Source organism: Protopterus annectens, chromosome 14.part0 (assembly GCF_019279795.1).
Source record: "Protopterus annectens isolate FY-2018-M chromosome 14.part0, PAN1.0, whole genome shotgun sequence".
In the NCBI taxonomy this organism is placed as follows: Eukaryota; Metazoa; Chordata; order Ceratodontiformes; family Protopteridae; genus Protopterus; species Protopterus annectens.
Genome location: NC_056748.1, coordinates 859,715,757 through 859,729,852, shown reverse-complemented (window position 1 = coordinate 859,729,852; position 14,096 = coordinate 859,715,757). Strand labels below are relative to the sequence as shown.

Genomic DNA, 14,096 nt, shown 5'->3' with positions numbered 1-14,096 from the left:
TACAATACTCCACTCTGGCATTATAGCCAAGCTCACTAATTTAAGTATAAACCCTTTTATCACTCACTGGATAGCCAGCTGGCTCACTGATAGGACCCAGGAGGTCAAAGTAGGTAAGGACATCTCCACCAAAAGGCCAGTCATTAGTGAAGCCCCTCACGGCTCAGTACTGGGCCTGCTCCTTTTTTGCATCTATTTCTCTGAAATGGAAACAAATGCTGAAGGTTGATGGGGGGTTATCATTGACTCCCCTGCATACATTAGCATTCTTCAAGACTAACAAATGGTGACAAAGCCATGGTCTTAAACTCAATTCTAAAAAGTACATAATTATACCGTTTGGGAAGTCAACCATCCCAGCTAATTACCATGTTGATAATACAGCCCTAAAAGATGACCCAGTGGTCAGGGATCTGGGTACACACAGAGACAGTAAGCTTACCTTTGACCACCACATGGCCACAGTGGTGAGGAAATGATGCTGTGCAACTTATAAGTAAGGGCATGGCTTCTAGGACCAAAGAGGTCATTATCTCACTGTACCCTCCCCCCTTATCAGCCCAATCATACAGTATAAAGTTCCCTTCAGTATGTGCCTGACAAGGCATATGCAGCAACTAGAGTGACCTCAGAGGTTCCTTAGAAAAAGAATACAAGACATAACAAAGATGCCTTATGCAGAGTGCCTTTAAGCCCTTTCCCTCTATTCAGTCATCAATAGATTGCTGAGGGGTGATCTATGCCTGGCTTACAAGGTATTCACAGAACCCACACTTAGGAATCCCTTCATATTTTTAAGTCAAACAGTACCAGAAATACAAGACCTAAGGACATGAATTTTGTCTGTAACTTAAACAGAATATGCTGGAGAGACAGATATGTGTCCCAGACACTGCCCTGCTGTGGAACAGGCTTCCTATCCATGTGAAGCTGAGTTCATCTATTACACAGTTTAAGCACAATTTAGACCAGTAGATGGGGAATAGGAAACTTACACTGGGCCTGTCACCCATGTCCCTTATGAAAAGAGTTATCTTATAAATGCCTGGCCCTTAATGTCCTGTTTGGATACAGGACTTCATTATTCTTTTGGGAAAACTTGGCTAGGCTTAGAAAGTTCCCCCCCCCTCCCCGTTCATTAGCCTAGTAACAGTCTATGATTCTATAAATCTGTGGTGGATCACAGGGGGATTTCTTCGTAAACTTCCCATTATATTCAGATCTAGTAAAGATTTAAAGGTTTTGGGATTTATGTAAGCGTGAATAGAATTCCTTTGTATAAATAGTAGTTGTGTCAGAATTTCATCTAGTGGTGTTAACAGAAGATTTGGATGGCTTGTCAATTTGAACTCCTTGAATTCAAAATTATTGACTGCAGGGGTTTATGAGATTTTGAAAGAGAAGAGTCCAAGTTTATGGCGATAATTAACTGGGGTCAGAGAGACTAGAGAAGCAGTACATGTAGTGGCTGTATAAGAAGAATCTGTTTCAGGAAATGTTATTTATTTGCTAAGAACTCTGGGCATTCCTGACTTTGGAGTTATAGGTCTCAGTTTTATTGAGGGGTAGCTGAAATCTTCTTTGTAATGGCATGTTTGGCATTGAGCTGCTCCTCAAATACATTTATGAATCTTAAATGGTCATCAGGAAGACATGAGGAGTATCTAGTGGCAGATTATAAACTGAGAGTTTATCTTGTCCAGGGTAAGTTGGTGGGTCTCTGGGAATCTGTCTAGAGCTGAGGTAGTCCTTGAGAAATTAGGAAACTCCACCACAGTTCTCATTAGGCCAGAATGGATGGTAGTTGCAAAACCCAGGTATGTTGGGGGGGGGGTGCTATCTTTACACTGAGACAAGTTTCTCTTTACACATGCATATGCGCATGCTCGCACACACACACACACACACACACACATATACACACACACACACACATATATATATATATATATATATATATATATAAAATGGATATGTAATACACAAACACACAAACACACATGCTTGCATACATCTGGAATGTTCATTTTACATACTTAACAGTATATATACACACGCGTACACACACACACACACACACACACACACACACACACACACACACAGTATATATATATATATATATATATATATATATATATATATATATATATATATATATATATACAGATAAATGTGGGGCATGCAGACAATGACATTACACAGCAGATACTGACCAAATTTTATTAGTTACCCACATTAAATAATTACAGGCTTACAAGTATTATAATTGCCTTAGTAGAGGTGTTATATATATTGCTACATGCAAGGGCTGTGCCACCTTCTGCATTGGGAAAATAGATAGGCCCCTCAAAACACAAATTTATGATCATATATATGATACATGATATATCATATATCATATATGTATATGATCAGTTGTCAATACTGCTCAAAACTTCCTAATAACTTCACATACTTGCTTGATGACAAAATAAAAGACATTGTAGGGGAACAGCCCAGATTCCTATATAAGAATAAGAAGAATTTGAAACATCTCATTTGCAACAAAGATGGTTTTGAAAGAAATAGGCCCAATTCTAACAGAAAGGGCACTTTCAAATGCCTGAGATGCAAAGCTTGCAACTCCATTGACAGCTCCAATACTTTTGTACATCCATACTCCAGGCAACAGTACAATTTTAATGTTTATGCTGATTGCACTAGTTCCCACATTATATACTTAGTGACTTGCTGCCAATGTAGTGCTTTCTATGTTGGCAAAACAGATCAACGTCTTAAGGAACGTATCCTTAGACATTTAAGGGACATCAAACAGAAAGATCCCAATAATGCCTTAGCAGCCCATATAGTACAGTATCCTTCTCATCACTTTGTATTTAAGGCCATAGAGGCAGTCTGTCAGACCACAAGAGGAGGCGATGTTCATAATCGCACAGAGTTAAGGGAAACATGCTGGATAATTAATTTAAGAGCAAACAGATTACCAGGCTTGAATACCATTGTGCCATTAAAACCTGCACTTAGGAATAGAAGGAATATGATCAGCAAGCTTACTTGAATGTTGCTTCATTCATATAATGTATTCACATACATAGCTTCTAGTTTTCTCATATACAATCTCATAGTAAAAAGAAGTTGTCTACACTTAACCATTCCGGGTTCCAGTTACTGATTTCCAGTGCAGGATTTATTTATAGCCTTTAATTATAATGAAGGAAATTATACCTCTTTGCTAGTTGGCCTCCTTTTGGTTTGCAACAAGGGCATGTCACAGATGAATAGCTGTGATGCCTTATAAATACAAAAGCTGAACAGTCCTTTTTTACGATCTGAGGAAGGCATATTTGCCTAAAGCACTTATCGGAAGACTGAGGACTGCTTGTTTTATGTTATATTCTTTTTTTTATTAAAGTTTTGATTTTATTATCAAGTTTTACTGCCGTGGTGGACAACAGGAGTTTTTTAGTAATGAATTTTAAAAGGTCAGATATAAAAACACTGATTTTATTGTGTAATTAATTCTGATGAAGTCCTAAACAAGCAAAAGGACAAAAGTGCTAAACTAATTCACTAAATAACTATAAACATTTTCTGGGTAATCTTATGCTGAGTTCACTTATTGTAGACTTTTTGTGCTTGAATAAAAATTTTGAGTTGTCTACACTTAACCATTCCGGGTTCCAGTTACTGATTTCCAGTGCAGGATTTAATCTTCTGTAGTTACAAGTTATTTTTCCTACATTACACAACTTTTTCGATTTCTTGGTATAGATATATAGATATATAAATTGTTCGTGGAGTCAAACTTCATCAAACCTGCAACTCGACAAATTGGAAACATCGAATGCATTCTACTGACTCTGGGAGTGGAGTGCCATTTCCATGTTGTGTGATCAGGGGGGGTTGCTAAATTTGTGATTTTTTTATGGAGATGCAGCTCCATAGAACTGTAACTCTATAATGTGATATAGTCCCATAGATTCATAGACTTTTACTAGGCTAATGACCCAAGGGGCCTTTCTAAGCCTAGCCAAGTTTTCCTGAAATAATAATGATGCCCTGCATCCGAATAGGACATTGAGGGCCAGACATTTATAAGCTACCTCTGTCCATAAGGTACATGGGTGCCAGGCCTGGTGTAAATTTCCTATTCACCATCCACTGGTCCATGTTGTGCTTAAACTGGGCAATAGACAAACTCAGCTTCACATCGATGGGAAGCCTGTTCCTTAGGAGGGGCAGTCTCTGGGACACCTATCTGTCTCTCCAGCATGTTCTGTTTATGTCACAGACAAAATTTAGGTCCCTAGACCTTATATTTCTGGTACTCTTTGACTTACAAATATGTAAGACATTTATAAGTGTGAGGTTTGGGGATACCTTGTAAGCCAGGCATAAAAAGGGGGTAGTTGGATTCGAACCCTGGATCACGTGTGATATCTCTAAATTCAATCCACTTATACCTTGTGCCACAGAGTGGCATTTGTCAGTGCATCTGATACTAGCCAGTCTTAGCAACCAGTGTCACTTTCTTTAAACATGAATTTGTTTACCTCAGAAGAAAAATAATGCAGGGAATAAATACCAAAAGGCACAGTCTATCATGCACTGTTAATACTCACTAGTTCAATTCAGAATTATTTAGCATCCAGTCTTTCTGAAAGCTGGTCAGTCAAGAGTTTTAATGTCTTAAAATAGTAAAAAAATTGATTCTTATTCTCTTCCAGTACTCACTAGTCAAAACTCTTTAATTCTTGCTGGCATAAAATATTCTGGTCCTTAAAAAGGGCTACTTTTTCTTTAGCTCAATCTGATTCAGGCCTCCAGGCCTCTTTGCACCTTCTGGCTTAGTACACATTCTGTCTCTGTCTGTGTTAATGAAAGCTCCAGCACTACCTCTCTTCTCCCCCATACATGCACACACACACACACACACACACACACACACACACACACACACACACACACACACACACACACACACACACGCACACACACATTTTCTGTTCCTCTCTACTTTATAGAAAGGGAAATATAGCTTCCTGCATTCAGGGCATATGTGTGGAAGTCTCCCTGCCATAGAAACACTGCATCTCCACATAGCCCAGAGTGGTCACAAGTGGGAAGGGGCCACAATATATACATGTTATGTATATATTGGATGGATATATATACATATATATATATATATATATATATATATATATATATATATATATATATATATATGGGTCTACATGAAATGTTTGAAAACCCATATTATCGAATCCGAAACTGCAGAAGAACCAAAACTTAAAATAACAAATATCACAAAACCAAAAATAAGTTACTGACTTTTGGTAAGTAGCATCACTTTAAAAAAGAACGGTGATGCTGTACAAACATACTCCACTGAGCGGTTCGCAGGCAGATGTAAGCATGCTGTGGGTGTTTACACTTTTCTTCAATGTAGTGCGATCTTGGAGTTGGTATATTTAATTTGCAGGGGGCGTGGGCAGCCCCCCTGCAAAAAGATAAGACAACGTACTTACGCTCTCAGACTGTTGGGTGATGGGTGTGATTTAGGGGAATTGCATGAAATGGTCATTTAAATTTGGCAGCCATTTTTGTTTTTTTGACATTCATTATTTTACGTTTTCATTCTTCTGTAGTTTCATTTATTTTGCCTCGATAATTTTGCATTCGATACTATGGGTTTTCAAACATTTGAAGTAGAGCCATAGATATATATATATATATATATATATATATATATATATATATATATATATATATATATATATTTGAAGTAGAGCCATATATATATATATATATATATAAATATATATATATATATATATATATGGGTCTATATCAGATGATCGAAAGCTTACAAGTCCAAAGCTCACAACTTCAAACTGCAAACCTCGAAAGCTGACAACATTGAACATACAAAAAAATACTAACTACCCAAAAAAAAACGCTCTATGTAGGGGGGCAAGCCCCCCTGCACTCACCCGCTACTTAACTATACAAACTCCGAGATTGTACTATAGTGCAGTAAAGGAAAATCTTCCCTTCCCGCACTCTATGATGATCTCCGTTCTGCGGTTTAATGTTGTCAGCTTTCAGGGTTTGAAGTTCAAAGTTGTGAGCTTCGGACTTATCAGCCTTCGATGTTCTGATATAAACCCTATATATGCATACATATATATATATATATATATATATATATATATACATACATGCATACATATATATATATATATATATATATATATATATATATATGCACACACACACACACACACACACACACACACACACACACACACACACACACACACACATGTACATAGAGCTTTGTATGTGCAATGTGTGTCTGCGTTGGAGGGTGGCATGGGCATCGATATTTGTCTTAAATTAACTAATTAACTGTCTTAATCCTTGCCTCCTGTAACTATCAAATTACATCTCAACAGCCAACCCAGTATCCTCCTAACATTTTCTAATCCTTATTTACAACAAAGATAAAACCCAAGTTTAAATAAAATGCCCCTAAGTCAGATTATTTAACTATTCCTCCTCACTCTACTACCCTTCATCACCAATTATCATATATACCTCCTTCAAATACTTAGGACTTCAACCAGTCCTCACAAAGAATATCAGCATCTACCCAGCCTGCCTTTCTCCATAACACCCTATCTCTTCAAACAAACCATATCTGATTTATTTATCTATAAAATTTCAAAATTAAGTATCCAAATTTACGATCAAATACCAAACCAAGACCAAAATATAACTGACCACACTCTTCCCTCTGTAAAATATCAATTAAAAAAAAATAGCAGAGATATTCACCCCAACAAAGGTCCCACTGTTCCTACAACCATCACTTCCAACTCCAAAATAAATCAGTCACCTAATACATCTCAGCAAAAAACAGAACCCACATTCACCTTACTAAATATGAAACTAAGATGTATGTGCAATAAAATCTATTACATACATGCCTACCTTGCCACATATACTCCTGATGTAGGCATAGCTACTGACACCTGGTTAAAAAAATAAATAAATAAACGATAATGAGATCACCCCCTCCCCAGAATACAATATACTCAGACATGACAGACAAAAAAAGTGTGCAGGTGGTGTAGCAATCATCTATAAAAATTCTTTAACCATCATCTTACTTCCACACAGGGTTGTCAGAGATCAGCAGCCTGATCCCGAGTCCCGCCCTGCCGGTTTAAATCCCAGCCTCCGCTTTGTTTGTTTTGATTGTCCCGTATACCTGGCATAATGGGCCAATCAAAATTGCTAAACACAGAGCTTGTGTTCCGGTGATTAAAGAGAGTTTGTTTAGCGATTTTGATTGGCCCATATGCCGTATACAGGCCAATCAAAATAAACACGGAGCTACTTGTGTTGAATGCGAAACTGCAATGCATTAAACACGAGAAGCTCTGTGTTTAGTGCAGAGTTCCTGAGTGAGCTCAGTTCTTTAACGTGGAACTGTGTATTAAAGACCTTTTTTTTTTTTTTGGTTTTCAGTTTTTTTTTTTTTTTTTTTTTTTTTTTTTTTTTGGTCTTCACTTGTCGTGAGAGACCTTCTTTTTTTTTTTTGTCCCTACCTGGGGGTCTGGAAATCTGGCAACCCTGCTTCCACAGGAAATACATACATTTAACAATGGTGAATCAACACTAGGAAAAATATATGTTTAAGAGCATTTTATATACCACCAGGGAATAACACTGACACTGCTGAAAGCATCCTATATTGGATATCCCAACAAATTAACCATGAAACTATAATACATGGAGACTTAATATAGACTGGCAACTCAAATTCCACTACCCCCATGGAATCCATTAACTTGTTCAACGTCAGACAATTAATAACCACACCTACTAGAATCAATAACATTTCAGGGACGCACTCAACATTAGACTGGATTCTTAGAAACAAACCAGACAAACTGACAAAAGTAGGCTGCTTCTCAGATAGCATAGGTGCCACATACCAACATATACTGTTAGAACTCACCATAAACTAGATAAACATATTATCTATAATCAAATACGAAACACAACAGTTTCAGCAAAGATATTTTCAATGCAACACTAAAAAATATATAACTGGAATGTAATTAGAACAATGCCTCTAGGTAATGCTGTAGAACACTTTAATAATGTATTCTTACAGACCTTAAATCATCTAGCTCCAGTAGTTAATAAAAGAGTAAAGTCCAACCTCGCACCATGGCTGACAAAAGAAAAACATCCTGACAAAAAGGTATAAACCTGGGAAAACTGGTATAAAAATAGAACGTAAAATGCCTTCCAGCAAGTTAGACATCTTATAAATCTTGCAAAACCCCATGTCAGGCAGGATAAGCAAAGATACTATACCAACCTACAAGGCAAACATAAAAACAACCCAAAGGTTTTTGTTCATCACTAAATAAACTATTTCACCCTGACAAGATCACCCCTCCCTCTCCAAAACCAGACAATATGACAGATCTATCCCCACACAGTTTAATTCCTACTTTATGCAATCAATATTATTTCTCTTAGGCACTAATACATCTGCCCCCTCACTCTACCCTTGTCTAGTTAAAACCACCCACAGCTCTTCAGTTTTAGCCTAACACCTACCTCGCTCATGAGGAGGTTGATCCTTAAACTAAAAACTACTTCTGTAGCTGTAGACCAACTACTATCAGACTACATAAAAATGGCCACAGAAGTCATAGCCTTCCCTGTGTCCATACTAACTAATAGATCCATAGCAGAAAAATACATTCCATCACTTTGGAAAAAAATCCTACATCATACCACTGCACAAAGGCAGCACATCTCCCAAGTGTAATCACTACAGACCACACTCTCCAAAATATTAAAGAAATGCATTTGTATGCAGCTGATGCAATAACTAACCTCAAATAACCTGCTCTCAGAAACACAACATGGCTTTAGGCCCCAGTACAGCACCACTACTGCAGTACTACATTTTACCAATATAATAAACTAACATAGAAACAACGGTCTGCTTGTGTCCACTATGTTCTTAGACTTTAGACTCGTCAAAGGCATTTGATACTGTCTTGCACCCGCAACTTCTTGTTCAACTTTCCTCAAAAGGACTTTCACAATACTCCTTGTGGTTCCTTAGTTACCTATCTGGAAGGCAACAAGCCGTTAAATGGCAACAAACCTACTCATCCTTTCAGGTGTCTACAGGTGTCCCTCAGGGCTCTATTCTGAGTCCTGTCCTATTTAATATATTTTTTAATGACCTCCACACCTCCACTCACCATGCTAGTTTAGTTCAGTATGCAGACAACTCAACATTAATATGTGCGGCCTCAACAATAAATAAGCTCCAAGACATTACCCAAAAATCTTTCTCCTCTATAGAAACCTAGCTCAAAGAATCAAACTTGTACTCAACCCCAAGAAAAGTAAGGTAATGCTTTTTAGGTCAAAAAGTTGCCAAAATCAAAAGCAAGTTTTTCCATAAAGTCAGTAAATAATACTATTATTGAAACTGTAACTCATAGTAAACTTCTAGGTGTTATAATAGTTCACAGTCTCAAATATGACCAGCATATACTGCACACTATTAAATCTACACACCAGAACTAGGCTCCCTTTATAGGATCAATGGATTCTTTACTAACAAATAACTAAAATAATGTTGCAGGAGACTCATTCTGCTCCAAATACATTGCTAAACTCTGGAATAGTATCCCCACATAAATAAAACTCTCAGACAAATTCAGTAGTTTTAAGACACTGCTTAAGCAGCATCTTAACCAGTCCTGGTCCTGCACATGCACTGTATGATACTCTCCAAATTCTCTCCTTAAACAGAATATACTCAACCTCTCATTGAAATGACTAAACAATTTTTGTACATAACTGCTACCTGTACAATTTGCTAAGCTACACATGGGCTTTCTCTTTAGTAACTTCCACCTCTGTAAAATCTTAGAATGTGTAAATGTAACTTGAAATGTAAATACTCTTTTTAACTGAAACTTAGTATAATGCAAAGTACGCAAATGGAGCTTTTCTCCCCTGGCCTCTTCTGAAAATGGGTATCACCCAGTTGGACTTTCAAGGTAAACAAAGACAAATAAATAAATGTGCACTCAGTGCAGTACAGAAAACCATTTTGCTAGAGCAGTGCTACAAACACTGTGGAAGTACTCCAGCAGAATGTGTCTGTCGACAACCTTGATTCACACTATAACGCTCTCTGAATTGTGTTAGCACATTACTCATGGAGTGTGACTCATTTGCATATATATTATGCATTAGCTAACGGTTAGCCATGTAGTTACATATCAGTTCTGCAACTAAACTGTACAATTTTATCTGAATCAGTAACTAGCGTTTTCCCTGCATTGTTTCAAGTCATGATTAGGCACGTTAGAAATGCAAAAACACTTGAATTAAAAACTGTATATATATATATATATATATATATATATATATATATATATATATATATATATATATATACATGGGATATGCCCCCCCCCACACACACACACACACACACACACACACACACACACACACACACACACACAAACACACAAACACAGTTACATACCCAAACCCTTCATAGCACCCTGAACACCTTTGCTTAATATAATCATCTTCTTAGTTCTTAAACCAAGAAAATGACAGTGTCATCTACAATGAGTCTGACTTCATTCACAATTAGTGTTTTTTGTGCTCCACAACTGTCACAAATGTACCCATTACATTTAATGTATGCAGGCCCTCTCTCTGAACTTTCCCACTTACAATACTATGGCTCCTTCCATATAAGGAAAAAAATGCCATCATCTCTTTACATTTAGGCACTAGTGAAACTGAGAAGGCCAGATTAGAGTTTTAACAGTTTAGGGAGTTAAAATCTGAAATTTCACACCTTCTTGCAGTTGCCTTCCTTAATGATTTACAAATCCGATATGTGTAGTGTGAAAGTTAAAAGTTTATTGCACATCATGGTTATTGCTAAGACAATGCTCTACGCTTATGGGATTTTTATAAGCAAAATGAGATTCCCAGCAATAGTTAAAACTCTCAATATCAAGTGTGAAAACAAAACAAAAAAATCATCTGCTTATACCTTTGAAAGTTAATGAAAATTAATTGCATGGCGATATGGAAATATATGCAGTTTAGAAGTCCGATGATTCAGCTTTTCCTTAAGGGTTTTATAATAGTAAACTATATGACATTTTAGTATAGTAGCAGAGTACTTTCATGGAGAATAAAATACAAAACGATGTTTCATTCTAACAAAATGTTTTTCAGCAAGGTCAGTCCATTGTTGTGTTTAAAATATAGTAAGTCTGATTTTTTTTTTTTTTAATTCCTTCATAAACAGTGACGATTTGTTGTGAACATTGCTAATAAACCAAAGCCACAAAATAAATGAAGTCATAAAGTCACCACTGAGGATAATTGGCTTTGCCATAATTTCCTTCTACAAAATTTGCAACAAAAACAAATACCATAAAGAGAGGGTGCAATACTGAAGTGTTCGTTTTCCTGATCTTTTTTTCCCATGTAATTACTATGCAGACCTGTTAACTCAGAGAATACATCAGTGTTTTCTTCTCCATTGCTAATATTCTGATATTAGTAATTATAATAAAGAGGATTAAAGCTATGAGCTGACAACTAGCTTTGTTCTGTAGTCTAAGATCTGATTCCCACTGTCTTCTCTTAGGAATTATACAATTCAAAGGAATTCACTTATATCAAATTATCATTCCTGGATCACCCCTGAAAACACAAGCTTGTACTTAGTTGGTCTCATCTGATTAACAAAGAAAGAAAGAAAGAAACAAAAATAAAATTATTTTAAAAAGTTAATTCTGTTTAGATTTTCTAATTTAGGGCCCGATTCAAAAAAACTTGCTCTTAGTGTAAATGACCCCTTAAGCTGAGAGCAGGTCTTTTGGAATTTGGCCTCCTTAGTAAGTCAGCTTATAGATGGGCCTTACACCACAGTAAATTATTTACACTGAGAGCAACTGTTTTGGAATCTGACCCCTATTGTTTAATATGCTGAAACTCTGTACAGTACTTTGATAATCGGACATGTACTATTTTTTTCTATATCTATAAAGAATAGGTATTTCATTAAAAACAATTGCTGTTTTCCTAAAGAATCTTTAGCCAACAGGGTGCTGGTGGAAACTGGGCTACTGTTAGCCAAAGGAGAATGAGAAGAAGAGGGGGAAGGCAGGAGGAGAGGAGGAAGGCTAGGAGTGTGGAAGTGAAGGTAGAAACTTTGAATGTTGGCAGTTTGACTAGTAAAGGGAGAGAGCTGGCTGATGGGTATATTAGGAGAAGGATGCTAAGGATGAAGCTGTCAAGTAAGAGAAAAAGAGGAAGGCCTAAGATAAGGTTTATGGATGTGGTGAGAGAGGACATGCAGGTAGATGGTGTGACAGAGCAAGATGCAGAGGGCAGGAAGAAATGGAAACAGATGATCCGCTGTGATGACCCCTAATGGGAGCAGCCGAAAGAAGAAGAGTCTTTAGCTCTAACACATTACAACATAATGTGTTTACAACTGATTCTTTCAGAAACCAGCAAAGACAGGAGATAAATATATATATATATATATATATATATATATATATATATATATATATATATATATATAGATATATAAAATAAATACATTGTAAATAGTACTAGTAATGTCCAGAGGTTTAAAACATTGTCTGTCTTTAAAATTTCCAAATTTCTTCATCTGAAATGTCATACAAAGTTTCTGCATAAAGCAACCAACACTTAAATACTGTTTATGTGTCTTTCTCTCTTCCTAACAGCTCTTGACACTACCAAGGACCCTTGCCAGAAAGTAAAATGCAGTCGACATAAAGTGTGCATAGCCCAGGGTTATCAGAGAGCCATATGTGTTAGCCGCAAGAAGCTGGAACACAGGTAAGCCATGAGGCATAGCTGAACAGATTTTTTTTTCCAGCAGCTCTGTATTTACTATAGCAGAAACCTTCTCTTTGTGGCTAGGAGGCAGTATTAGCTTAGTGTTGATAAAGTGCATGAAACTGTACCTGGAGCAGGATACACCTGCAAACAAAAGGTAGTGAATGAGGAGACTGTATGTTGGTGACCACCCTTTCCAGGAGTAACCTGCCACCACTCTCTCAAATGTTGTTTTCCTATATACTGCCACCAGTGGGGGGAGATTAGATAAAAATATATTTGGTTTATATAACATTAGCTTGACTGCAGAAGGAGACGATAAGTCTTTCTAGGCTCCCCTCCATTCTTCCCTTCCTCTCACTCATATTCCACTTGTCCCATGCATTCTTAAATGCCTCTGTGGATCCCTTCACCAGTATCATTTATGGTTGTACATTCAATTGGACCGCAAGCTCTCCATGAAAAAGTACTTTCAGAGATCCAGGGAATCATTAGTCCTTACAATCTGATAACGGTGCCCCCTCTTTCCATGTATTTTCTTCAGAATGATCCCTTCACTCGTCCCTGATATAATCTTGTGCAACAGTATAATTTCCCAAAATCTCTACTAGTTTCATATGAAAATAGGGGTATCTCATCTAACATCTAGTCCCATGGATTTCCTGGTATCTTTCCTCTGAATTCCTTCTAAGAGCCTGATATCCTTTTCTGTATATGGTCTCCAGAACTGCATGCCATACTCAAGGTGTGGTTTTAACAAGGCCATGATGAATACAAGCATTACGTCTTTGCTTCGAGAATCTACTCTTACTGCCCCTGTCCTCTCACTTTGCTCCCAGTGTTCCAAGCCCAGCTCTGATCAACACTACCAAATCCTTTTCTCACAGTGTTCTCACATTGTTGCCTACAGTTCTGCTCCTCTCAACTGATACTTCACACCAGGTTTTCCCATGGCCCAAGTGCAATACTTTTCATGTGCTTATACTGAACCTCAGCTTCTACTTTTCTGCTCATTTGTTCAGCCTTTTGAAATTATGCCATGTTCCCCGCTGCTGTGCCTGTCTTTATGCCATCAGCAAAGTGGTTGATCCTATTCTAAGTTCAATTAGATATATCTAAGA

At 37.1% G+C, this 14,096-nt stretch overlaps 1 protein-coding gene across 2 annotated transcripts in view; it reads left to right on the top strand.

Annotated features, from left to right (window-relative positions):
• Positions 1 to 14,096, top strand: part of SPOCK2 (SPARC (osteonectin), cwcv and kazal like domains proteoglycan 2) — a 1,197,555-nt gene that overhangs the window by 777,855 nt on the left and 405,604 nt on the right. For both annotated transcript variants that reach the window (XM_044056622.1, XM_044056621.1), the window contains one exon: positions 12,861 to 12,975. In XM_044056622.1, coding sequence (XP_043912557.1) covers positions 12,861 to 12,975 — 115 coding nt within the window. The remainder of the gene's footprint in view (positions 1 to 12,860; positions 12,976 to 14,096) is intronic.